Here is a 26,192-nt window from a genome sequence, read left to right as displayed (position 1 = left end):
CCCTCCAGGTGTTGTGAAACTACGAGTCCCATCATGCCTTGCCAGTTTTTCTATTATGGAATTCTAAAACGATGTAAAGGCATGCTGGGATGTGTAGTTTCAAAACAACTGGAGGGCCACAGTTTGGACATGCCTGTGGGAAGGGCTGCAGCCAGGATAGGGCAGGACACACACTGCTGGTAACAAGCCTATGCGGCAGAGGGTGGGACAGGGCCCCAGGCACTGTATTGGGATATACAGCTATTATGTCCCCCCTCAGCCACAGCCCCACAGCACACGTGTAAGGCCGGGAGGCGCCGTTTCCCCAGCAGCAGCTCCCGAGTCTCATTGTGTACCTATGTCACACGCTATTTGCCATCTTTCACTCCCTCCCTGTCATCTGCCATCTTTCACTCCCTGTCTATGGAGACACTCACCCGTCGGCCGCCGCCGTCCGCTACCACACACTTCCAGGTTATGCGTTCCGTGCTTCCGGGTTATGCGTTCCACCCATTTTTCGGAATTTGCGTTCCAGCATACTTCCTGGTTAGGCTTTCCCCGTATTCTGCCGTCGCTCTGCGTTCCACACCCGTCACCGTGCAGCCCCGCCCCCTCCTCTATTCCGGGGCGGCATGCAGCAGGGACAGGGGAAGCGGTGAGAGCGGCAGCGGGTTCCCGGGTGAGTGGTGACCCGGTGCCTATGATCACTCTGCAGCAGTGCAGCATGCCATGTATTCCCTATCGCACTGTCTATTGCTGCGCAGTAACACTTCTCATATGGTGCAATGGTCAGATCCCACTGTGTGGCTACTGCATTCCTCTTATGTGATGTAGCTGGGGGGTAGTGCTCAGCTCTGTATACGGAATGTATAGAAATATAGATGTATTTAGATAAGATATAGATATATAGTGATATGTATATGGAGTTAAATCTGGGATATACACAGATGACTGGGGCTCAGATTAACAATGTTGGCATCCCCTGAACCCCCTTCCACCAGCAGCTTGACTCTAATCCTCTCCTCCCAGTGCATATCCCCTGTACCCGCCCAGGGCCATTTTAAGAATATAATGGGCCCCTGGGCAAAATAATTTGAGGGCCCCCTCCCCTCACAGCAGCGGCGTTTGGAGGGGTCCGTCCAGGAATCGGCGACTCAGACCTTGATGTAGTGCTGTTTGCCGCCGGTTGGGAAGCGTTGCAGATTTTGGAAAGACTGGCTGGGCGCTGATTGGCAGAGCGTCCGGCCAATCAGCATCTGGCCAGTCTTTTCAAAATCAGCACAGCAGCGCTTCCCGCCCAGCAGCAGATCGCACTACATCAAGGTCTCCGCTTCCCAGACGGACCCCGCCAACATGGAAAATGTGACACATTAAACGGTCAGAATGAGTTTTTCACGTTTTCTTTTGTGAATGGTAACACATGTGCACGTGACGCACCCTTAGTGTTACACTTCCCTCCCCATCCTTCTGGTCATGTGACTCTGCTGCCCAATCACTTGGCACTTCACCGTTTTCAATCGGAGTCCACGTGGATAGTGACGTACAAATAAAAACTAATATATATCCCGTAAAAACCTTTTTGTGTCGACCATAGTCCCATGGGCCTTTTGCGTGTGTCGACATTTTGTCTATGTTTACTTTCTCCATGGCGAGCTACTGACTGTGGAACCTAGACACTCCCGGCCTATAATCCCGATCCTGTGTGAATCAGGAGATAGTTACATGGTCAGCAGCATAATGGCGTACAAGAATACAGGGCACCTGCACTTGGAGATCAATTCCCAACTAATAGAAGCAGAAAGAGATTTACATTTAAAAAAATTTAGTGATTGTAAGATGTTTGATTTTATATATATATATATATATATATTTTTTTTTTAATTAGGGGGAAGGTCTGTGTGATATTATGTGGGACGATACAGAAGGAAAAGAAGAGACTGATGTGAGGGGGGATCAGCAGTGTAAGGAGGAGGAAATCCCTACAGATATCAGCACAGGTGAGGAATAATCACTTATTACAGAGAGTCACATATTCTCCTTGTTCTGTCACTACAGCAGCCTCTTATCCCGCACCCTCCTCTGTCACTACAGCGGCCTCTTATCCTGCACCCTCCTCTGTCACTACAGCGGCCTCTTATCCCGCACCCTCCTCTGTCACTACAGCAGCCTCTTATCCTGCACCCTCCTCTGTCACTACAGCGGCCTCTTATCCCGCACCCTCCTCTGTCACTACAGCGGCCTCTTATCCCGCACCCTCCTCTGTCACTACAGCGGCCTCTTATCCCGCACCCTCCTCTGTCACTACAGCAGCCTCTTATCCTGCACCCTCCTCTGTCACTACAGCGGCCTCTTATCCTGCACCCTCCTCTGTCACTACAGCGGCCTCTTATCCTGCACCCTCCTCTGTCACTACAGCGGCCTCTTATCCCGCACCCTCCTCTGTCACTACAGCGGCCTCTTATCCTGCACCCTCCTCTGTCACTACAGCGGCCTCTTATCCCGCACCATCCTCTGTCACTACAGCGGCCTCTTATCCTGCACCCTCCTCTGTCAGTACAGCGGCCTCTTATCCTGCACCCTCCTCTGTCACTACGGCAGCCTCTTATCCCGCACCCTCCTCTGTCACTACAGCGGCCTCTTATCCCGCACCCTCCTCTGCCACTACAGCGGCCTCTTATCCCGCACCCTCCTCTGTCACTACAGCGGCCTCTTATCCCGCACCCTCCTCTGTCACTACAGCGGCCTCTTATCCCGCACCCTCCTCTGTCACTACAGCGGCCTCTTATCCTGCACCCTCCTCTGTCACTACAGCGGCCTCTTATCCTGCACCCTCCTCTGTCACTACAGCGGCCTCTTATCCTGCACCCTCCTCTGTCACTACAGCGGCCTCTTATCCCGCACCCTCCTCTGTCACTACAGCGGCCTCTTATCCTGCACCCTCCTCTGTCACTACAGCGGCCTCTTATCCCGCACCATCCTCTGTCACTACAGCGGCCTCTTATCCTGCACCCTCCTCTGTCAGTACAGCGGCCTCTTATCCTGCACCCTCCTCTGTCACTACGGCAGCCTCTTATCCCGCACCCTCCTCTGTCACTACAGCGGCCTCTTATCCCGCACCCTCCTCTGCCACTACAGCGGCCTCTTATCCCGCACCCTCCTCTGTCACTACAGCGGCCTCTTATCCCGCACCCTCCTCTGTCACTACAGCGGCCTCTTATCCCGCACCCTCCTCTGTCACTACAGCGGCCTCTTATCCTGCACCCTCCTCTGTCACTACAGCGGCCTCTTATCCCGCACCATCCTCTGTCACTACAGCGGCCTCTTATCCTGCACCCTCCTCTGTCACTACAGCGGCCTCTTATCCTGCACCCTCCTCTGTCACTACAGCGGCCTCTTATCCTGCACCCTCCTCTGTCACTACAGGAGCCACTTATCCTGCACCCTCCTCTGTCACTACAGCGGCCTCTTATCCCGCACCCTCCTCTGTCACTACAGCGGCCTCTTATCCTACACCCTCCTCTGTCACTACAGCGGCCTCTTATCCTACACCCTCCTCTGTCACTACAGCGGCCTCTTATCCCGTGCCCTCCTCTGTCACTACAGCAGCCTCTTATCCTGCACCCTCCTCTGTCACTACAGCGGCCTCTTATCCAGCACCCTCCTCTGTCACTACAGCGGCCTCTTATCCAGCACCCTCCTCTGTCACTACAGCGGCCTCTTATCCCGCACCCTCCTCTGTCACTACAGCGGCCTCTTATCCCGCACCCTCCTCTGTCACTACAGCAGCCTCTTATCCTGCACCCTCCTCTATCACTACAGCAGCCTCTTATGCCGCACTCTCCTCTGTCACTACAGCGGCCTCTTATCCTGCACCATCCTCTGTCACTACAGCGGCCTCTTATCCCGCACCATCCTCTGTCACTACAGCGGCCTCTTATCCTACACCCTCCTCTGTCACTACAGCGGCCTCTTATCCTACACCCTCCTCTGTCACTACAGCGGCCTCTTATCCCGTGCCCTCCTCTGTCACTACAGCAGCCTCTTATCCTGCACCCTCCTCTGTCACTACAGCGGCCTCTTATCCAGCACCCTCCTCTGTCACTACAGCGGCCTCTTATCCAGCACCCTCCTCTGTCACTACAGCGGCCTCTTATCCCGCACCCTCCTCTGTCACTACAGCGGCCTCTTATCCTGCACCCTCCTCTGTCACTACAGCGGCCTCTTATCCCGCACCATCCTCTGTCACTACAGCGGCCTCTTATCCTGCACCCTCCTCTGTCAGTACAGCGGCCTCTTATCCTGCACCCTCCTCTGTCACTACGGCAGCCTCTTATCCCGCACCCTCCTCTGTCACTACAGCGGCCTCTTATCCCGCACCCTCCTCTGCCACTACAGCGGCCTCTTATCCCGCACCCTCCTCTGTCACTACAGCGGCCTCTTATCCCGCACCCTCCTCTGTCACTACAGCGGCCTCTTATCCCGCACCCTCCTCTGTCACTACAGCGGCCTCTTATCCTGCACCCTCCTCTGTCACTACAGCGGCCTCTTATCCCGCACCCTCCTCTGTCACTACAGCGGCCTCTTATCCTGCACCCTCCTCTGTCACTACAGCGGCCTCTTATCCTACACCCTCCTGTCAGTACAGCGGCCTCTTATCCTGCACCCTACTCTATCACTACAGCGGCCTCTTATCCCGCACCCTCCTCTGTCACTACAGCGGCCTCTTATCCCGCACCCTCCTCTGTCACTACAGCGGCCTCTTATCCTGCACCCTCCTCTATCACTACAGCAGCCTCTTATCCTGCACCCTCCTCTGTCACTACAGCGGCCTCTTATCCCGCACCCTCCTCTGTCACTACAGCGGCCTCTTATCCTACACCCTCCTGTCAGTACAGCAGCCTCTTATCCTGCACCCTACTCTGTCACTACAGCGGCCTCTTATCCCGCACCCTCCTCTGTCACTACAGCGGCCTCTTATTCCGCACCCTCCTCTGTCACTACAGCAACCTCTTATCCTGCACCTTCCTCTATCACTACAGCAGCCTCTTATGTCGCACTCTCCTCTGTCACTACAGCGGCCTCTTATCCCGCACCCTCCTCTGTCACTACAGCGGCCTCTCATCCCGCACCCTCCTCTGTCACTACAGCGGCCTCTTATGCCGCACCCTCCTCTGTCACTACAGCGGCCTCTTATCCCGCACCCTTCTCTGTCACTACAGCGGCTTCTTATACTGCACCCTCCTCTGTCACTACAGCGGCCTCTTATCCTACACCCTCCTGTCAGTACAGCGGCCTCTTATCCTACACCCTCCTGTCAGTACAGCAGCCTCTTATCCTGCACCCTCCTCTGTCACTACAGCGGCCTCTTATCCCGCACCCTCCTCTGTCACTACAGCGGCCTCTTATCCCGCACCCTCCTCTGTCACTACAGCAGCCTCTTATCCTGCACCCTCCTCTATCACTACAGCAGCCTCTTATCCTGCACCCTCCTCTATCACTACAGCAGCCTCTTATCCTGCACCCTCCTCTGTCACTACAGCGGCCTCTTATCCTGCACCCTCCTCTGTCACTACAGCGGCCTCTTATCCTACACCCTCCTGTCAGTACAGCGGCCTCTTATCCTACACCCTCCTGTCAGTACAGCAGCCTCTTATGCCGCACTCTCTTCTGTCACTACAGCGGCCTCTTATCCCGCACCCTCCTCTGTCACTACAGCAGCCTCTTATCCTGCACCCTCCTCTGTCACTACAGCGGCCTCTTATCCTGCACCCTCCTCTGTCACTACAGCGGCCTCTTATCCTACACCCTCCTGTCAGTACAGCGGCCTCTTATCCTACACCCTCCTGTCAGTACAGCAGCCTCTAATGCCGCACTCTCTTCTGTCACTACAGCGGCCTCTTATCCCGCACCCTCCTCTGTCACTACAGTGGCCTCTTATCCCGCACCCTCCTCTGTCACTACAGCGGCCTCTTATCCCGCACCCTCCTCTGTCACTACAGCGGCCTCTTATCCTACACCCTCCTGTCAGTACAGCAGCCTCTTATCCTACACCCTCCTGTCAGTACAGCAGCCTCTTATCCTGCACCCTCCTGTCAGTACAGCAGCCTCTTATCCTACACCCTCCTCTGTCACTATAGCAGCCTCTTATCCCGTACCACCCTCTGTCACTACAGCCGCCTCTTATCCTGCATCCATCAGCCCCTATTATACTCCTGCTCTCCCCCTCACATCATGTCACTGTGTGTTACCAGCCCAGAGATCTGACCAGTCTCCTCCTCACACTCTGGTGTATCTCATACATCAGGAGCCATCAGCCCCTATTATACTCCTGCTCTCCCCTCACATCATGTCACTGTGTGTTACCAGCCCAGAGATCTGACCAGTCTCCTCCCCACACTCTCTGGTGTATCTCATACATCAGAAGCCATCAGTCCCTATTATACTCCTGCTCTCCCCTCACATCATGTCACTGTGTGTTACCAGCCCAGAGATCTGACCAGTCTCCTCCCCACACTCTCTGGTGTATCTCCTACATCAGGAGCCATCAGCCCCTATTATACTCCTGCTCTCCCCCTCACATCATGTCACTGTGTGTTACCAGCCCAGAGATCTGACCAGTCTCCTCCTCACACTCTCTGGTGTATCTCATACATCAGGAGCTATCAGCCCCTATTATACTCCTGTTCTCCCCTCACATTCTGTCACTGTGTGTTACCAGCCCAGAGATCTGACCAGTCTCCTCCCCGCACTCTCTGGTGTATCTCATACATCAGGATCCATCAGCCCCTATTATACTCCTGCTCTCCCCTCACATCATGTCACTGTGTTACCAGCCCAGAGATCTGACCAGTCTCCTCCCCACACTCTCTGGTGTATCTCATACATCAGGAACCATCAGCCCCTATTATACTCCTGCTCTCCCCTCACATCATGTCACTGTGTGTTACCAGCCCAGAGATCTGACCAGTCTCCTCCCCACACTCTCTGGTGTATCTCATACATCAGTAGCCATCAGCCCCTATTATACTCCTGCTCTTCCCCTCACATCATGTCACTGTGTGTTACCAGCCCAGAGATCTGACCAGTCTCCTCCCCACACTCTCTGGTGTATCTCATACATCAGGAGCCATCAGCCCCTATTATACTCCTGCTCTCCCCCTCACATCATGTCACTGTGTGTTACCAGCCCAGAGATCTGACCAGTCTCCTCCCCGCACTCTCTGGTGTACCTCATACATCAGGAGCCATCAGCACCTATTATACTCCTGCTCTCCCCTCACATCATGTCACTGTGTGTTACCAGCCCAGAGATCTGACGAGTATACTCCCCGCACTCTCTGGTGTATCTCATACATCAGGAGCCATCAGCCCCTATTATACTCCTGCTCTCCCCCTCACATCATGTCACTGTGTGTTACCAGCCCAGAGATCTGACCAGTCTCCTCCCCACACTCTCTGGTGTATCTCATACATCAGGAGCCATCAGCCCCTATTATACTCCTGCTCTCCCCACACATCATGTCACTGTGTGTTACCAGCCCAGAGATCTGACCAGTCTCCTCCCGGCACTCTCTGATATATTATCTATATCACCGCGCTGAAATGTTCCAAAAAAAGCAGTGACGTGCAGTCAGGGGAGGCAGTGCCTCCCCTGTCATTGATTAAAATAATACAAAGAAGATACTTCTGACACATATTCTTTCATATGTATCGTCCTTATATTAATGTAATAATTTTTATTGCTGCATAGCACGTTTAAATGAATTTCGGTAGCACCGAAAGTGGTGCCTCTATTTGCCCATTAGAATAGCTGAAAGCAGGAGGTGGGCAGTGACATGCAGAGGGCTGTAAAGCCCATAAAAAAAACTATTAGAAGCGGCACCTTCACAAGTGCCTCAGTGACAGAGAAGTGCTTTCAGCCAATATGAAAGCAAGCCCCTGTCACTGAAGCTGATGTGATTGGGCCAGGTCTGGCTATGACAAGTGCGTCCTTCTCTGGCTGCCGGCGTGGGAGCCGGCAGCCTCCCACGCCGGCAGCCAGGGAGGCCAGTTGCACACCCTCGGAGACCCTGTGCCGGGGATGGGGGTACCTGTTGCAGCTCCTAGGCACCGGATCCAGTATGTGCTACTCCGCACTCGAGGTACCGCAAGGCAGGAGCTTTGCTGCTCAATCTGGCAAGGCTCTGGCACTACTCGCCACGTTGCTGAACTGTTGGCTCAGCCTCTGCTGGCAGGGCCGGAGCTGGTTCCCTTCCTGTCTGCTCCCAGACTAGCGGCTAGCTGTGGAAGCTGTCTCCACCTGCCGCTTATTGCATCCTCCAGGACCCCTCAGCTCCCCGCTAAGTGCCTTCTCCAGCCCCCACTCCCTGAGCCCTGCTGCCACAGCCTGTCCTCCCCTAGGAGTACCGTACCTGCTCCCGGATAATGCTATCTCTCGGGGTCTCCTGGCTGCCAGCTTCTCTGCCCTGGCACTCACCACCTCTACCAGCGCCAGGCACTCATGCCCCTTCTGGGTAGGCTTCTCGGTGAGTACCCTGTAACTTCACCCCAGCCATTGCCAGCTGCATGCCCTGTTGGGGTGTGATTGCCTTATAATGATACTAATAGGACCTGGGGACCCCCTTCCCCCCTCATATGTACAGTGTAGTACTATACTACAGGGCAGCACCAGCCCGGGCACAATTTTCCGTGCCCACTTCACATGCACCAATTCCTGGTGAATGTACCGGGTATGGGGAATATGAGCTGAGAACCCATGCCAGTACTGCCCGGTGACATTTGCAGTTGCCCGTTATTTCTCAGTGTGTGCTCATGTACTGTACAGTAGATATAAATGGTCAGGTGTGTGCAATATGTATTAATACATATTGAAATATTGCTGTACAGTACAGGACGGCGAGAGCGGTGGTGGCAGGACTTCCCTGGCGGGGTTTGCCTCACCAGCCACTCACCTCACCGCACGTCACTGCAAAAAATAATAAAAGATGCAATAAATCTTTACCGGTTATTAATGGCTGACGCAAGATTCAAAAGGATTTGGCCAAAAGCCGTTATTTTTATATATAAATCTAGAAACCTATAAATCGCAAATAAAATGTAACCAAGAATGTGTGTGACCAGTAGTAACAACAACTGTAATGTTAATAAGAGCCGCGTCCTACAGGTAAGGTTAGAATAAGAACATGCTGGCATCCCAGCAATAATCTTCACAAGGGAATGAGAGGGGGGAAAGGGAAAGAAAATTCTCGCACTGACTACAATTCTTACTGTAACAATTGAAACCAATGTATAAATTTAGTATCATACGCAAATGTATATATTATTGATTGGTGGTGCTCCCAGAGTCATAGGTATACTGTACAAAAAAACAAAGAGAAAAGATGACTCTCTTTTTGGGGCACTCTTTAAATATTTTATATATGATCTATTGATAAAATGTATTATGACATGATAATTGACAGTTTAATTACAGCTGGGTGCATTCATATTGCCAGCTCAACACTTGACCACATGAAAAAAGTGTATAAATGTATCAGCGGGGATATTTGATGTTCCTCAGATTGCGGGTTAACACAACCCTATGAGACATTCGTAATCCCCAGCTGAATTTAATGTGCAAGTGATACAAATCAAGAGAATTAAATCATAAAAATAAGACGATTTTTTTATATTTTTCTAATGCAATTAAAAACTCGGCGAAATCTTAACATGCTTATGCTTTTTCTGATGGGATACCCATGTTCATGACCCTCTTAAATAGAGACATTCATGTAGTCATGCTTAGGGATTGAGATGAGGTAAGAATAGAGATAAATGCAGCTCACCAATAGATTTCCTTTGGTGGACCTTTTATACTCAGCCGTGTGTCCAAAGGACAGTGAACGGAACTGAGAGGTTTTCCTCCAATTACCGGGATCTCTATTGGATGAGTGAAGGAAGATATGGGGATCTGCTGTTGCTGACAGAACCCAGGGGCACCCCTGTTAGTTAACCCAGTGCAAGGGTACTTAATCTGGGACTGGCAGCAATGAGAGTCCCCTAGTTTGACGAGAGAAAAGAGGACAGTAAATATACTAAATTTATTGGATAATTTCCATGGATACACCGGAATTGTTCCCTTTAAATCTCGTTAACAAATATTCTCTATAAAGGCTAGCTAATCTGGTAATCTCTAATAAGGATGTGAAAGTTTCAACAATGTCATATATGTGACAAACTTTGGGCTTTTGGATAGTATTGGTAGTATCTACCTAATATTACACAATAATTAAACTGGCAACAATTTGAGAAGAGGGTTCTCTTATATAGTGTGTATGTTTTTCAACCAGGCAATCTCCTCAAAAAATTGCTCAGTGTGTTCGCCAGGTATTAGCGAGTAGGTCATACAAGCCTGGAGTGCACTGACAGTATTTGCATATATAAAGAGGAGAAGTTTGCCAAGTCGTCAAGAATGTGCTGCCCATTCAGCTGGTCTAATAGATTTACAAAGTTCCACATGAAGTGTAAAAATTGCTCAGTGTGTATGCAGGCCTAAAATACACAGGCTCTGGTCTATATACATATATGGAAGACTCTGTTGCCTAGTCGGCGGAGGTATACTGCTTACGCCAGAAGAATTTAGGCAGCTCTATTGACAAAATCACAAATATGTGCCACACTTAGGTTGCTTGGGAACGCAGACCCAAGATACATAAATAAACATTCCATCCAATTGGAACAAATGTTGCCAAATAAATAGTAAGATATCACCAAAGAATGTATCAATGCAATATGAGGATTAGAGAAACATTTTTACATACAAGCTGGATGTAAGCGGCTAAATTATACTAGCCTGAGATATCCAGACACGGATACACTCTATCCACAAACAATGTTGCCAAATTCAATGAGACACTTTCAACATTCTATACATAAGGAGAATCATTTAGCCTTTCCGTGACCCTGTTACGAGGTCTCCTCCGTCCCAATTCATGTGTAGGATCCCATCAGAGTTTAGGCATTTGCGTGATGGACGCGCGTTTCGCCTTGAATACTAAGGCTTGTTCACCCACGTGGGTTACAGTATGTATAGGGTGCCGCAGATTCTGTGCTGCTGGGCGGTCATCATACAGATATAATATCCCTGGTTACAGTATGTATAGGGTGCCACAGATTCTGTGCTGCTGGGCGGTCATCATACAGATATAATATACCTGGTTACAGTATGTATAGGGAGCCACAGATGCTGTGCTGCTGGGCGGTCATCATACAGATATAATATCCCCGGTTACAGTATGTATAGGAAGCCACAGATTCTGTGCTGCTGGGCGGTCATCATACAGATATAATATCCCTGGTTACAGTATGTATAGGGAGCCACAGATTCTGTGCTGCTGGGCGGTCATCATACAGATATAATATCCCCGGTTACAGTATGTATAGGGTGCCACAGATTCTGTGCTGCCAATGCGGTCATCATACAGATATAATATCCCCGGTTACAGTATGTATAGGGTGCCACAGATTCTGTGCTGCCGGGCGGTCATCATACAGATATAATATCCCTGGTTGCAGTATGTATAGGGTGCCACAGAGTCTGTGCTGCTAGGCGGTCATCATACAGATATAATATCCCTGGTTACAGTATGTATAGGGTGCCACAGATTCTGTGCTGCTGGGCGGTCATCATACAGATATAATATCCGTGGTTACAGTATGTACAGGGTGCCACAGATTCCGTGCTGCCGGGCGTTTATCATACAGATATAATATCCCCAGTTACAGTATGTATAGGGGGCCACAGATTCTGTGCTGCTGGGCGGTCATCATACAGATATAATATCCCCGGTTACAGTATGTATCGGGTGTCACAGATTCTGTGCTGCTGGGCAGTCATCATACAGATATAATATCCCCGGTTACAGTATGTATAGGGTGCCACAGATTCTGTGCTGCTGGGCGTTTATCATACAGATATAATATCCCCAGTTACAGTATGTATAGGGGGCCACAGATTCTGTGCTGCTGGGTGGTCATCATACAGATATAATATCCCCGGTTACAGTATGTATAGGGTGCCACAGATTCTGTGCTGCTGGGCGGTCATCATACAGATATAATATCCCCGGTTACAGTATGTATAGGGTGCCACAGATTCTGTGCTGCTGGACGGTCATCATACAGATATAATATCCCTGGTTACAGTATGTATAGGGGGCCACAGATTCTGTGCTGCCGGGCGGTCATCATACAGATATAATATCCCTGGTTACAGTATGTATAGGGTACCACAGATTCTGTGCTGCTGGGCGGTCATCATACAGATATAATATCCGTGGTTACAGTATGTACAGGGTGCCACAGATTCCGTGCTGCCGGGCGGTCATCATACAGATATAATAGCCCCGGTTACAGTATGTATAGGGTGCCACAGATTCTGTGCTGCTGGGCGGTCATCATACAGATATAATATCCCTGGTTACAGTATGTATAGGGGGCCACAGATTCTGTGCTGCTGGACGGTCATCATACAGATATAATATACCTGGTTACAGTATGTATAGGGGGCCACAGATTCTGTGCCGCTGGGCGGTCATCATACAGATATAATATCCCTGGTTACAGTATGTATAGGGTGCCACAGATTCTGTGCTGCTGGGCGGTCATCATACAGATATAATATCCCCGGTTACAGTATGTATAGGGGGCCACAGATTCTGTGCTGCTGGGCGGTCATCATACAGATATAATATCCCGGGTTACAGTATGTATAGGGTGCCACAGATTCTGTGCTGCTGGGAGGTCATCATACAGATATAATATCCCTGGTTACAGTATGTATTGGGTGTCACAGATTCTGTGCTGCTGGGCGGTCATCATACAGATATAATATCCCTGGTTACAATAAGTATACATATAACCAGGATTTAGCAGGTACGTGAATACAGATTTGCAGTGTAACAATGTAACAGACAAGAGAGAGGCTTCCAGTCGTGTGACGCTGGCTGGGCAATGTGGTTGGCTACTATGTAGGCTAATGGGCTGTTGGCCTTTACCAGGGACTCGCACAATGGGGTTTGGGCTTCTAACAACCCGATGTGTAAGTCACGGGTCTCTGACTGTGGTCCATGGTACGGGTAAGTGGGTAAGAAGGAATTGTGGGCAGACAGAAACTGGTCATGGTGCATATTATAGCATAGGTAATGGGATAGGGTCAGAATGAGAAGTACAATACCAGTGGACAGCCTGAACCAGGTCAGAGAGAGGTCAGAGGTCACACTGGGAAGTTACTAAGAGGAGTATCATAGGAGAGAGCAAAGTCAGATCAGAACACAGGGATTAACAACGGAACTATTGTAGAATGGAGGCCGTAGTACAGGAGGTAACATTAATACCCTGACACTGGGTAGTGCCTGGAAACTACCTTTTATAGGGAGTGGTACTAATGTGGCACCAACATGAAGTTACATGTTTTCTGCCTGTCCCTATAAATCTTACACAGAGCAACGCACATCTCCCTGCTGCCACCAGGGAATGGGCCAGAGCCACCGTATACTGGCACCAGGAAGGGGGAAGTACTGGTCATCACTGGGCAGATGGGAGGCGGAAGGATGAGATGGTTGCCATACTCAGACTGGCACCTGTCATCCACAGTACCGCAGGCGCCCAGGGAGAACCAGCATCACCAGATGCACGAATATAATAAGGGTTACCTTGTCTACATAAATCCCATTATTTGCTGCATGATATTTAGTACTGTAGGAAAGTATTTATAATGGAGTAACTTGTACTCACTGATAGTATGAAATGGGTGTGGGGAAAGGGGAAGAGCGATATCTCTATATCTGTATGTTATTTCCAGCAGATGGACTCAGAAGCAGGAATACCTCGGAGGGACGTCTTATTCTGTCTCCAGATTATAAACCAGAAGATAACGTCACACAGGATTCTCCAGAAGACACCTCCATTACCCTAAATATACAGCCAGTGCCTCACAGTGCAGATAAATCACCTGATACCTCTAATCCTGAGGACTGTTCTCCTGGTACCTCAGATACTGCTGCACATAGAGCAGCTCATACAGGTGCTGACATATTTACCTGTTCTGAGTGTGATACGTGTTTTATAAATCAGTCAGGTTTTAATAGACATCAGAGAAATCACACAGGTAAGAAACCATTTCCATGTTCTGAGTGTGGGAAATGTTTTACCAGCAATTCAGATCTTGTAAAACATGTGAGAACTCACACGGGTGAAAAGCCGTTTACATGTTCTGAGTGTGGGAAATCTTTTGCCCAGAAATCACAGCTTGTCACACATGAGAGAACGCACACAGGTGAGAAGCCATTTCCATGTTCTGAGTGTGGAAAATCTTACGCTAATAAATCATCTCTAGAAATACATCATCAAACTCACACAGGAGAGAATCCATTTACATGTTCTGAGTGTGGGCAAGCCTTTACCTTGAAATCCTGTTAATGATGATTAGATAATGACCAGAGAGACAATGAGTGAAAAGCGCAGGTTACGTAATGTGTCCGTAACCTGCTTACCCTTTATACCTAGCTACGTGCGAACAAAACGTAGCGCAGCGTAGCGTACCTTTTAATTGTATGTTATACACTTAAGAACCAATACCTTGATAAGAGATCCCTTCGCAGGACTTTGTCTCTAATTCTGCGAATATACTTTAAAGGACAGAGTCCGCAATGTACCTTATCGCTATTATGCGAATAAACAGACACGACCACTGAATAGGAATAAGGAGATTAGAACTCCATAAAAAGGTTTGTATTTAAGTCCCTAACGGACAAAAAGGGGGTTACAGAAATAAGAATAAACAGGTATAACAGGTAATACAATATACTAACAATGAATACTAAACAGACTCTACTAAGGGGAAAGAATACAGTTACAAGACACAATCAGCCAACAATACTTATAAGAATAAATACCATGAAAATGCAACCGTTTACCGTGGTCATCTAGTAAGCGAAGCGCAGTCCGGTCAGAGCTCACTATCGTTCAGGAATGAACTATAGTCCGGTAGGAAGGTCCAGGGAAAGTAGATGTGCCGAAGAGAGCGAGCCTGCTCCGGGTCGCCTATCTTATAGGGTCAGAAGGGGGAGGTCAAAGGCCATTCTCATTGGTCAGAGATCATATGTCCGGTCCACTGTGATTGGAGGTTAGACGCTGTACCTGGTCTGACCAGGTGCAGGGGAGTGAACTTTAAGAGTCCTTTGTTTGGTGGTTTCGGCGTCAGCAAGGATAAGAACCGGTTTGAGCTAGTTTCCTTTGTTAACTACTTACAACAGAAACTGTCTCTGGATTATGGATTATGTCCATAACTATCGGGCAATGTACATTGCGACATATTCGCAATGACCGGAATACTTCGCATAATGAACTGAGCGGAACGGTACTAAACACGATATAGACAGGTGTGTGCAGGGCTAACTAAGCTATGTGTGGCGTTCTAAACCTTTTAACTATATTTCATTTCGTGTAAGTGTGTTATTATGAATTTATGTGTGATAGTATGTCTACTCTTCTGGTCCACATTGTCACACATACTCGGGTATGGAAACTTTATTTGCGCAACTCTGCGAACCAAAATGGCGGCCATACTATCACAAAATGGCGTGTGTGTACCTAGACTTCAACAGTCCACCCTTTAACAGTAAATATAAAACTGTTACAATACAAAACATTTCACACGACAAAACAGAAATTCATAATCCTAACAGAGAAATTGGGATACATGAAATACACATATAAGGGGAGTAAACCATCTGCTCTCGGCCGATCCAGGATCATGGACAAACGATGGGCCGCATTTATCGAACAATCTACTCAGGGTCACGAAGGATAATGTACAATTTAGGGATAAAAATAAAAACAGGGGTGGTTACAACATATACACGTTCACAAATATGGCATCCTTTGGTAGGTATTGTTTGTGACAACAGACCCTTGAACTCTTTGTTGTCTCTCTTTTTGGTATGCTTTTAAGTATGATGGTATTAAAACATCCGATCCTGGGTAAGGTGTCAAGTTTATAGATTCTACCTTAACCTAAGCTGGGACGGGTAACACACTCTCAGAACTCTGTATCGTCCGTCCAATGCCTGGCAGCAGGGCGGCGGCGGTATCCTTGCTTTTGAGGATAAGAACGGATAGTGGGGGGGGAGACAAGAATAGGACCCACAACAATAGAGAAAACTGAGAAAGGAAAAATTTTGTTAGTGATCCTTTCAACCTGTTACCAGTGGGGTGTGTCACAGTCCCTTTTTGTAGCTTGTACAGGTTGCTTGACCTTAGCTGCTCTCCAGTCCTCCCGAAATGGTGCCTCTTAGCGATTTCTTTCTTTCGCCCTCGAGTGTAGGGACCTTCCGGTTTTCAGTTCTTTCGGCAGTAGGACGAACGTACCCGAATCTCTCTCTGCGACTTTGTTATTGAGGTAGTGCTGGTCAACAAGATCTGGGGTGGTCCTTTCCAAAGGTCTATCAAGCAACCTGTATATGGCAAAGCAGGGGAAACAACAACAACATCTCCTGGTTCATGGTTATGACAGTTCACAACAGGTGTCAACAAAGTCCTTTTGCTGCAGTTTTCCAGGTGTGGATACATCACTTGCATTTGTGGTCTAGGATCTCCTTGTGGGATTACCATAACCTGTGGCTGCCCGCCAAGCAATGTTTCGATGGGGACCAATGAGGTGGAGTTCTGAGAGTGATTTTACTACTACAAAAAGAGATTATGGGGTGTACCATCAGTCCCTGAAGGTTAACACATGACTTAAACCTTTTATATATATTTGCATACTCAAGGGTGTTTCTGGGCTGCCATATCTATACACACAAACGTCAACATATATATATATATATATATAAAAATAAATAAATAACTTAAATGCTTCTAGAGTGGACTGTACAAAGCCAATTTTGTATTACCTGCAGAGGATCCTGCTGGAGGAGGGATGTGGAGATGGCTCTGTGGGAACAGCCGTTGCAGTTTGTTTCCCCCAGACAAGTAAGGCATGATTCTGTCGTCTTACCTGTCTGTGGGCACACCAGTAATTTTGGACTAATTTTTCCACATACCTTCCCTGTCAAGATAAGTCAGGCCATGGGCTATCTCTGTCCTGACAGTTTGGCATGTTCTTAGAGTCACTGGTTTACCTTGTCCATCTTTCTATTCCTGTCCACATCCCTTCGGCTTCCAGACTGCTTCTCCTGCAGGGGACACAAATCTTGTATTACTATGTGAATATACTGACATTTATAGGGGGAACACAAACATTATCCGCAGAGCGCATGGCTCACCCAGCTGCCTTGCCAGCATGTTCATCATCAAGTGACACTGAATCCTCATTGAAGATGTGGTTTTTACACTTGATAACAGCCACTCTGTCCGGCAGCTGTGTGACTGTCAAGAATCTTTTAAACTTACAACGCTTGCGCCACTGGAGTGCCAGCTACTGAAACAAAACATCTGAGGCGCCATAGGGCCTAAGATCTTTTGTATTACCCCAACAAACATACTTGGAGTCAGCATAAATATTGGCTGTTTTTCTCTCAGTTCGCAGTACTATTAATGAGACTGCTGCTGCTGAGTGAGACGTCCAATGGGTTCAGCCTCTACTATGCCTTTTCCATCTATTACGGTATAGCCAGTGTACAATTTTCCCTCTCGGTGTTGTGGAAAGAACGGAAAAAAAAAATGAATGACCTCTTCCAATGGGTTGTTACCACCCTTTGGGGGCATGCTGCAAAAGGTCTGATTCAAACATGTCATGCAATCATATTCGTCTCGGCTCCCACTAAATTCCACCATTCCAGCAACCTCAGCACCACTCCACCCTTTGTGCCTTTTGCGGGCACACCTGGTAAGAGTGTTGCTGGGTTTACAATATTACCCATTTTACATGGTAACATCAATGCAAGTTCCCATTTAGTGAACTTGGCTGATGAATATATTTTTTTTTTTTTTTTCACATGTTTAGGCAGAATTTTAGGAGTGTCCAGACTATATGAGGAGCATAAACAGTTAAAACACACCCCAACACCACATTCTCAGTTTTGTTTACCAGTAGTGCTATGGCGACTACACTGTGTAGACAAGTATGAATGTGCTTAAGTAATAGGGTTTAATTGCACACTGCAGTACGACATTGGTCAGGCTGGCATCACCAGGTTTCTTACGTCACTATATCTGTCGCCCCCTCAGCAGGTCTAATATTCTAAATCACATGGTCTCTTGTGTCAGTTTTACCCATGGCAAAAAGCTGTAATCAGGCCTGTTTGTGAAGACATGGGTATTGTGATTGCACCTATTTATATGTAAATGCGTTTTACAACCCTTTTCATTCTTTGTAGAAGGGGAATGCTTTGTGCATTACTTGGACTGCTTTTCACAAGATGGTGGCTGTGGTTGCCCTGGGTAACATTAGGAGTAATGCTTAAAGTTATTGAGACTTTGTTCAAGATTTACTGAAAAATATCTCTATTGTGACTACTCGCTTTACAGGGTACCGCATATTCACAATGGTATTTCTCTGCTGGGAGTGCGACAGATTCTTCGAACTATTTATCTATGATTTGTGGGTTTCTGGAACAAAAGGGTAGGGGAAGGAGAAAAAAATTGGAAAAAGAGAGAGAGAAAAACTCAAAAAGGGTAGAAAATATCAATGACAGTAATGTGTACATTTATTTTCAACCGAAAATTTTTCTTTTATTGTTTTATGACGCCAGGATTTAGCACTATGGGGGAATTGGCTCTCAACTATTTGGTTCTTACCCTTTTCAACTCCTGTTCTGCTTCTTAAGCCCTCCCTTTCTTTCTGTTTCCCAGTGTGGTTGGGACTATGGGCTGTGTCTAGGGGTATTTAGCTAAAAGTTCTCTTTTGGGAACCTTGTTATTTCACTGGGTATTTTTCCCAGCTCAACCTCAGGTTTCGAATAGTGAAGCTGTACTTTGGGGCGCTATACTTTCTGTTTTTAACAGGGTTTCTATTGAAGCTATGGTTGCCATTGATCCTGTGTCCTTCCCATCTTTAGTTCAAAGGGAACTCGGTATTTGTGCTGTAGTTTTTAGCTACCTTAGATGGATTTGACTCTATAACAGTGGAATACAACATTAGCCTCTGAGGACTGTCCAGCATATCTTGCACTTCTTGTGTAAGATTTCTAGGAGTGTCCAGAAATACCCCATCAGGGGTGTAATAGATGACACATCCCATTTTACATAGTAAATCTCTACCCAGGCGGTTAGTCGGGCCGCTGCAGCCAACAGAAAAGAGTGTTTGGTATGCAGAGGCCCGCTTGTAACATCTGCTGGTTTCGTCAGTGGGTAATGCTGTATTTTTCCTGTTACCCCACTTGCTGCTACTAATTGCTTGACACAACCTAGACCAGGAGGGAATGTTGTTAACGGGTTAGGTACAAAAAAAACTTTATATTTAAACTATTCCACTTACCCATATCTGAGGCTCCTCCCTCAGATATTGTCTTATGTTACCTGGATGTGGGGTGTATGTGTGTCCTACTCCCTGTTTGCATATATGTGTCATGCTTAGGGCGGCGTTGGCTACTAGGTGGGGCTACGGCTATGTGTTGAGACCTACCTGTCTTCTCCCATTGTGTCTCTCAGTTACTTACATATGTGTTATGTTTTCTATGGTTATTTACCCTGCAATGTCTGGCTATGTGTCCATTGTTTCCACATTTGAAACATACTATTTGGTTTTGTCTTTCTGTCATAAATCGTTTGTCCAGATCAACAGCAGATTTCTTTAAAGTGTGTATTGACATCTGTCTGCAGTTGGGGTGAATGGTTTCTAGGTTGGTTCTCAGATTTTTCCTAAGACCTTGTATCAGCACAGAGACAATCCCTCCCTTAAGATGTATGTTGTCCCTGTGGCCGGGGATACCAGAGTGTTTTGGCAACACCTGTAAAGCACGGTTGAAATATCCGCTGGTGGACTCACCATCTTTCTGTGTGATGGTGAACCCTAAGGTATTTTCAACTGTCCCTGGGAAATATACACCCAATTGTATATTTATTAGGCGTATATTTTCCTGGTTGCCCTGTTCAGTTAAGATCTTATCGCCCTCCACACCACTGTCTCGAATGAACTTCTGGACATCTATATGTGAAGGGAGGCAAGCTCTCAACATGTTTCGCCAATCCTTATTGGTGGGCTCATCTGAATTTCCTCGCTCCCTTACAAATTTCTGACACTTTGCCAGATCTTTGCTGGGATCAGGGAAATTTTTGATGATTGAATGACGTTCCAATCGTGTCCATGTATTGTGCATGTCACTATCCTTTACAGGCATTACCTCATCCCCGCCTCCCCGTCCACAAGGAGGTTCCACTGTGTGCAGAGGGTGGATCTGTATCCCCCCTGCACCATTGGACAACATCCCAGGAGCAACTATCTCTGTGCTGTGTTGTGTGTACTTACCTGTGTCTAATACTATGCTGTTGACATCAGCCGTCTCCTCCTCCTGTGCTGGGACCCCAGCAGTGGGTTGCACCTTTTCCTCAAGCATGTTAAGGGCATGGGAGACGGCCAGTGCCAACAGCTGCTCGTTCTCCTCTCGGGTTTCCTTATAAGGGGGTAAGACAGGGTACAAGTTAGTAACGGATACATTATTACTTATGTCTTTCTTATGAGTCATTAACCCCTTCGGCACATATGGGGGTGGGGGAGTTGATTCTATTGCGGCAACGGTTGCATTTTTATTGTGGCTGATTGTGTCCGGTATTGCCAGATCTTTGATTCCCCATTGTTCCTGTCCTTCCTTCTGCCACAATTTAAGAATATCTATATGCTTCACTCTCTCCTTACGGCTGGAGAGTAGGCATATTTCATCTTTTACTGCCGATAAGATTTCTGGATCGAAGCTACCAACACTGGGAAATTCTAACTTGCTGCCTTGTGTCATTTTTCTCCATTTATTTTGATAAACAACTGCGAGTTAATAAAAGCAGCCGATCCTCTTGGCCGGCTTGCTTCCTCCCTATCCTGCACGTTATCACAGCGTGACCCGTTATTACCCATAGTTACAGGAATAAACGTTCACAGCTTAATAGATATCGGTGGGTTATTACTTATCTGAGAGCTCCCCAAACACTCACTTCTACAGCTTCCTAGAACATCCCACAGTCAAGCAGGTGCGAAGGATACGAGGTATGATACTCAATCACCAAGTCTTTCAACTAGCAGCGAACTTCTAGCCAACTTGCTTGGCGCGGCACAATTTTTCCAGGGTATAACAAACTTGCTTTCCTATACCCCCAAAAATCGGATTTCTAAAGTAGCTAATCGGAAACAAGTGCGTTCCGATATATCTTCTTGTACCCTCCTAGCGGAATTAATTCCACTGAAGGGGCAGTTACTGTCCTACACTGGACTACACTGCGCTGAGTCGTGCCGTCACACACCCGTTCGCCTCAGTTATGTTTCACACTGGGCGCTAGTTACACCTTGGTCTTATGCTTATTTTTGAAATATTTCTGTACAGAAAATTTTCCCAGGCCGGTAGCTTTTCACTAGATTCTTATGCAGGTATAAATCCCTTATAATAAACTATAGGAATCTATTAAAATAATGCTTGAGTTGCTTGCTTATGAGAAAATGAACAAAAAGAAAAAAACTTATTTTCTTTTATTAATCACTGCTTTATTCGCAGTATATTACTATACTGTTTAAATAAAGCTAGTGGTTTATTACTGTTCACCTCTTAATTCCTATGTGTGCTGCATGTGCAGTACCAATGAACAGCCACGTGTGTACGTGCGTTGTTCACAGGCCGCCGATGAATCGGCCACCCACGTGTTCTATAGTGTATTTGCAAGGTTGCGCTCGGGTTTCGCTATACGCAGTAATTGCGCTTGAATGTGGAATAAATCCCTTAACTCTGTCCGAGAGTTACGTATCAAGATGCGAAATAAATCCCGTACTTAATCCGTAAACCACGTACAAAGATGCGAAACTTTCCCGATGTGGGCACGTGCGCGCTCACCTTGCGTAATACACAATAGACGCTTTACGTTACTGCAAAAGGGCCAGGACTTGTCGCCACGTGGCGTGGTCCCTGTTTTTGCGGTAACTAACAATAAACAATTATAGTTTTTGCACAGAGGGGATCCTCTATGTACTATAATAAACACAGATTCCACGTGTGCGAACCTTATCGCACGTGGTACATATACTGTAATAAACAAGCAACCCAAGACACTATACCCCGTTAAACTACTTGTGGCAGGCAGAAGTACAGTTTACTAAACACTTAGGTATGATATACTTTAAAACACGTGGCTTTCACCCATTGTACTCCGGGTTCAGCGCTAGCACTTCCCGAACCCCGCACCGCCGCGGACCCGGCCTATCCAGCAATGGATAATACTTCCACCCTTTTGCTGGTATAGGTCGGGTCGCACGCCTGGTACTGAGTTCTGGAATGTGGAGCGGACGGACGTGCCCCCAATTGTTAATGATGATTAGATAATGACCAGAGAGACAATGAGTGAAAAGCGCAGGTTACGTAATGTGTCCGTAACCTGCTTACCCTTTATACCTAGCTACGTGCGAACAAAACGTAGCGCAGCGTAGCGTACCTTTTAATTGTATGTTATACACTTAAGAACCAATACCTTGATAAGAGATCCCTTCGCAGGACTTTGTCTCTAATTCTGCGAATATACTTTAAAGGACAGAGTCCGCAATGTACCTTATCGCTATTATGCGAATAAACAGACACGACCACTGAATAGGAATAAGGAGATTAGAACTCCATAAAAAGGTTTGTATTTAAGTCCCTAACGGACAAAAAGGGGGTTACAGAAATAAGAATAAACAGGTATAACAGGTAATACAATATACTAACAATGAATACTAAACAGACTCTACTAAGGGGAAAGAATACAGTTACAAGACACAATCAGCCAACAATACTTATAAGAATAAATACCATGAAAATGCAACCGTTTACCGTGGTCATCTAGTAAGCGAAGCGCAGTCCGGTCAGAGCTCACTATCGTTCAGGAATGAACTATAGTCCGGTAGGATGGTCCAGGGAAAGTAGATGTGCCGAAGAGAGCGAGCCTGCTCCGGGTCGCCTATCTTATAGGGTCAGAAGGGGGAGGTCAAAGGCCATTCTCATTGGTCAGAGATCATATGTCCGGTCCACTGTGATTGGAGGTTAGACGCTGTACCTGGTCTGACCAGGTGCAGGGGAGTGAACTTTAAGAGTCCTTTGTTTGGTGGTTTCGGCGTCAGCAAGGATAAGAACCGGTTTGAGCTAGTTTCCTTTGTTAACTACTTACAACAGAAACTGTCTCTGGATTATGGATTATGTCCATAACTATCGGGCAATGTACATTGCGACATATTCGCAATGACCGGAATACTTCGCATAATGAACTGAGCGGAACGGTACTAAACACGATATAGACAGGTGTGTGCAGGGCTAACTAAGCTATGTGTGGCGTTCTAAACCTTTTAACTATATTTCATTTCGTGTAAGTGTGTTATTATGAATTTATGTGTGATAGTATGTCTACTCTTCTGGTCCACATTGTCACACATACTCGGGTATGGAAACTTTATTTGCGCAACTCTGCGAACCAAAATGGCGGCCATACTATCACAAAATGGCGTGTGTGTACCTAGACTTCAACAATCCTCTCTCGTTAAACATGTGAAAATTCACACAGATGGGAAGCTGTTTCCATGTACAGCATGTGGGAAATGTTTTACGCAGAAATCTGTACTTGTCCGACATGAGAGAAGTCACACAGGTGAGAAGCCATTTCCATGTTCTGAGTGTGAGAAATCTTATATCAGGAAAACAGATCTAGTTATACATGTGAGAACTCACACAGGTGAGAAGCCGTTTCCATGTTCTGAGTGTGGGAAAACTTTTATCAGGAAATCAGATCTAGTTCTACATGAGAGATCTCACACAGGTGAGAAACCATTTCCATGTTCTGAGTGTGGAAAAACTTTTATCAGGAAATCAGGTCTAGTTATACATGAGAGATCTCACACAGGTGAGAATCTGTTTCCATGTTCTGAGTGTGAGAAATCTGGTACTTGTGAGTTATCCGGGCGTCCGATTTTAAAATCGGGTCGGATCGGGACATCGCATCGCATCGCATGCGACCATCGGATGCGATGCGATGCGATGACCCGATTTTTCCATAGGAATCAATGTTAAAATGGACTGAGTCCATTTTAACATGGAATTCAATGGGAAAAAGGGGTCCTTTTCATACCCCTACTATCCAAGTGGGCATGGAGTTGGATATAAACCTGTGGCGAGCGTAGCGAGCCACCGAGCCCGAAGCGTGGCGAGCGTAGCGAGCCCCGCGAGGGGACAAAGAATACCGTCCCCTCGCGGGGCTCGCTTCGCTCGCCACGCTTCGGGCTCGGTGGCTCGCTACGCTCGCCACAGGTTTATATCCAACTCCATGCCCACTTGGATAGTAGGGGTATGAAAAGGACCCCTTTTTCCATAGGAATCATTTTAACATTGATTCCTATGGAAAAATCGGGTCATCGCATCCGATGGTCGGATGCGATGCGATGCGATATCGTATCGCATCGCATCGGATTGTATGCCTTAACTTAAGGCATACAATCAAAAAATCGGGAGCCCGGATAACTCACAAGTACCAGAAATCTTTTATGAGGAAATCAGATCTAGTTATACATGAAAGAATTCACACAGGTGAGAGGCCGTTTCCATGTACAGAATGTGGAAAATGTTTTACGCAGAATTACATACTTGTCCGACATGAGAAAACTCACACAGGTGAGAAGCCGTTTTCATGTTCTGAGTGTGGGAAATCTTTTATCAGGAAATCAGATCTAGTTCTACATGTGAGAACTCACACAGGTGAGAAACCATTTCCATGTTCTGAGTGTGGAAAAACTTTTATCAGGAAATCAGATCTAGTTGCACATGAGAGATCTCACACAGGTGAGAATCTGTTTCCATGTTCTGAGTGTGAGAAATCTTTTATCAGGAAATCAGATCTAGTTATACATGTAAGAATTCACACAGGTGAAAAGCCGTTTCTATGTACAGAATGTGGAAAATGTTTTAAGCAGAAATACATACTTGTCCGACATGAGAAAACTCACACAGGTGAGAAGCCGTTTTCATGTTCTGAGTGTGGGAAATCTTTTCTCAGGAAATCAGATCTAGTTATGCATGAGAAAACTCACACAAGTGAGAAACCATTTACATGTACAGAATGTGGGAAACGGTTTAGGAAGAAATACGGTATTGTCCGACATGAGAGAAGTCACACAGGTAAGAAACCATTTCCATGTTCTAAGGGCCCAATTCAGATCTCTGGGCTGTAAGTTTTTGGAGCCCAGCAATCAGGCAAACTCCGCTCTGCACTAGTAAAATCCTGCACATGTGCACGGCTGTGATTGCGATGGCTGTGCGGAGATTGGGGCCACTGATGACATCAGCATCCCTCCCAACAGCCGGGAGACGTCTCTCAGGAAAATCTGGTGTATATCCCGAAGCACCCGGCACCTGTCTATCAACTTGGGTGCACCCATAGCCATTTGTGGAACTCTTCTAAAAGCCATGATATAGAGCAGATAGAGAGGTAGAACCATATGTATGCAGTCTTCTAGGTATGAGCTGTTATATTGCCTATTCCTTATTATTACTCTGTATTATACATGTTGTACTAGAACCGTTCTTTTTTTATTGTACTTAATAAAAACCTAAAATATAACCATCTTTATACAACACTGTGTGGCCCCTAACAATTGCATGGTTTCCCTTTTATACTCCGGGCCCTATTGTATGATGTCAGAGTGATTGTGGTTACCCGGGGATACTATATCCAGCAGATCATTGCAGTTTGGGAGCTGGGACCAAATTATAATTTTTGATGATCCCAGTAATCTTAAATAGAAATTAATGTGATACTATCTTTGTATCCTAGTGACCATCATAGGACAGAGGAAGCTTCCTAGTAGCAGTCAGGAAGGTAGTATTCTAGTGACCGTCATAGGACAGAGGGAGCTTCCTAGTAGCAGTCAGAAAGGGAATATCCTAGTGACCATCGCTGGATAGAGGGAGCTTCCTAGTAGCAGTCAGGGAGGGAGTATCCTAGTGACCATCGTAGGATAGAGGGAGCTTCCTAGTAGTAGTCAGGTAGGGAGTATCCTAGTGACCATCATAGGATATAGGGAG

At 47.0% G+C, this 26,192-nt stretch overlaps 3 protein-coding genes across 4 annotated transcripts in view; 2 read left to right on the top strand and 1 right to left on the bottom strand.

Moving 5' to 3' along the window:
* LOC146053264 (uncharacterized) overlaps nucleotides 1-571 on the bottom strand; it is a 42,169-nt gene extending 41,598 nt beyond the window's left edge. Inside the window, exon 1 of the mRNA XM_083167971.1 lies at nucleotides 417-571. The gene's annotated coding sequence lies outside the window, so the exon portion shown is untranslated. The remainder of the gene's footprint in view (nucleotides 1-416) is intronic.
* Nucleotides 1-26,192, top strand: part of LOC146053265 (uncharacterized) — a 187,512-nt gene that overhangs the window by 73,246 nt on the left and 88,074 nt on the right. The window lies entirely within an intron of this gene.
* LOC146053267 (uncharacterized) lies at nucleotides 513-25,861 on the top strand. The gene is made up of 6 exons (XM_083167978.1): nucleotides 513-658; nucleotides 1,865-1,976; nucleotides 13,820-14,431; nucleotides 20,520-20,536; nucleotides 23,496-24,018; nucleotides 24,699-25,861. Exons 2-6 carry the CDS (start codon nucleotides 1,886-1,888, stop codon nucleotides 25,337-25,339), a joined length of 1,884 nt encoding a protein of 627 aa, XP_083024104.1. The 5' UTR covers nucleotides 513-658; nucleotides 1,865-1,885; the 3' UTR covers nucleotides 25,340-25,861.

The sequence above is a fragment of the Crinia signifera genome, unplaced genomic scaffold (genome assembly GCF_055691185.1).
Source record: "Crinia signifera unplaced genomic scaffold, ASM5569118v1 HAP2_SCAFFOLD_134, whole genome shotgun sequence".
NCBI classification, from domain to species: Eukaryota; Metazoa; Chordata; class Amphibia; order Anura; family Myobatrachidae; genus Crinia; species Crinia signifera.
Note: the sequence above shows the minus strand (reverse complement) of the source record. Positions and strands in the feature narration are given on the sequence as shown.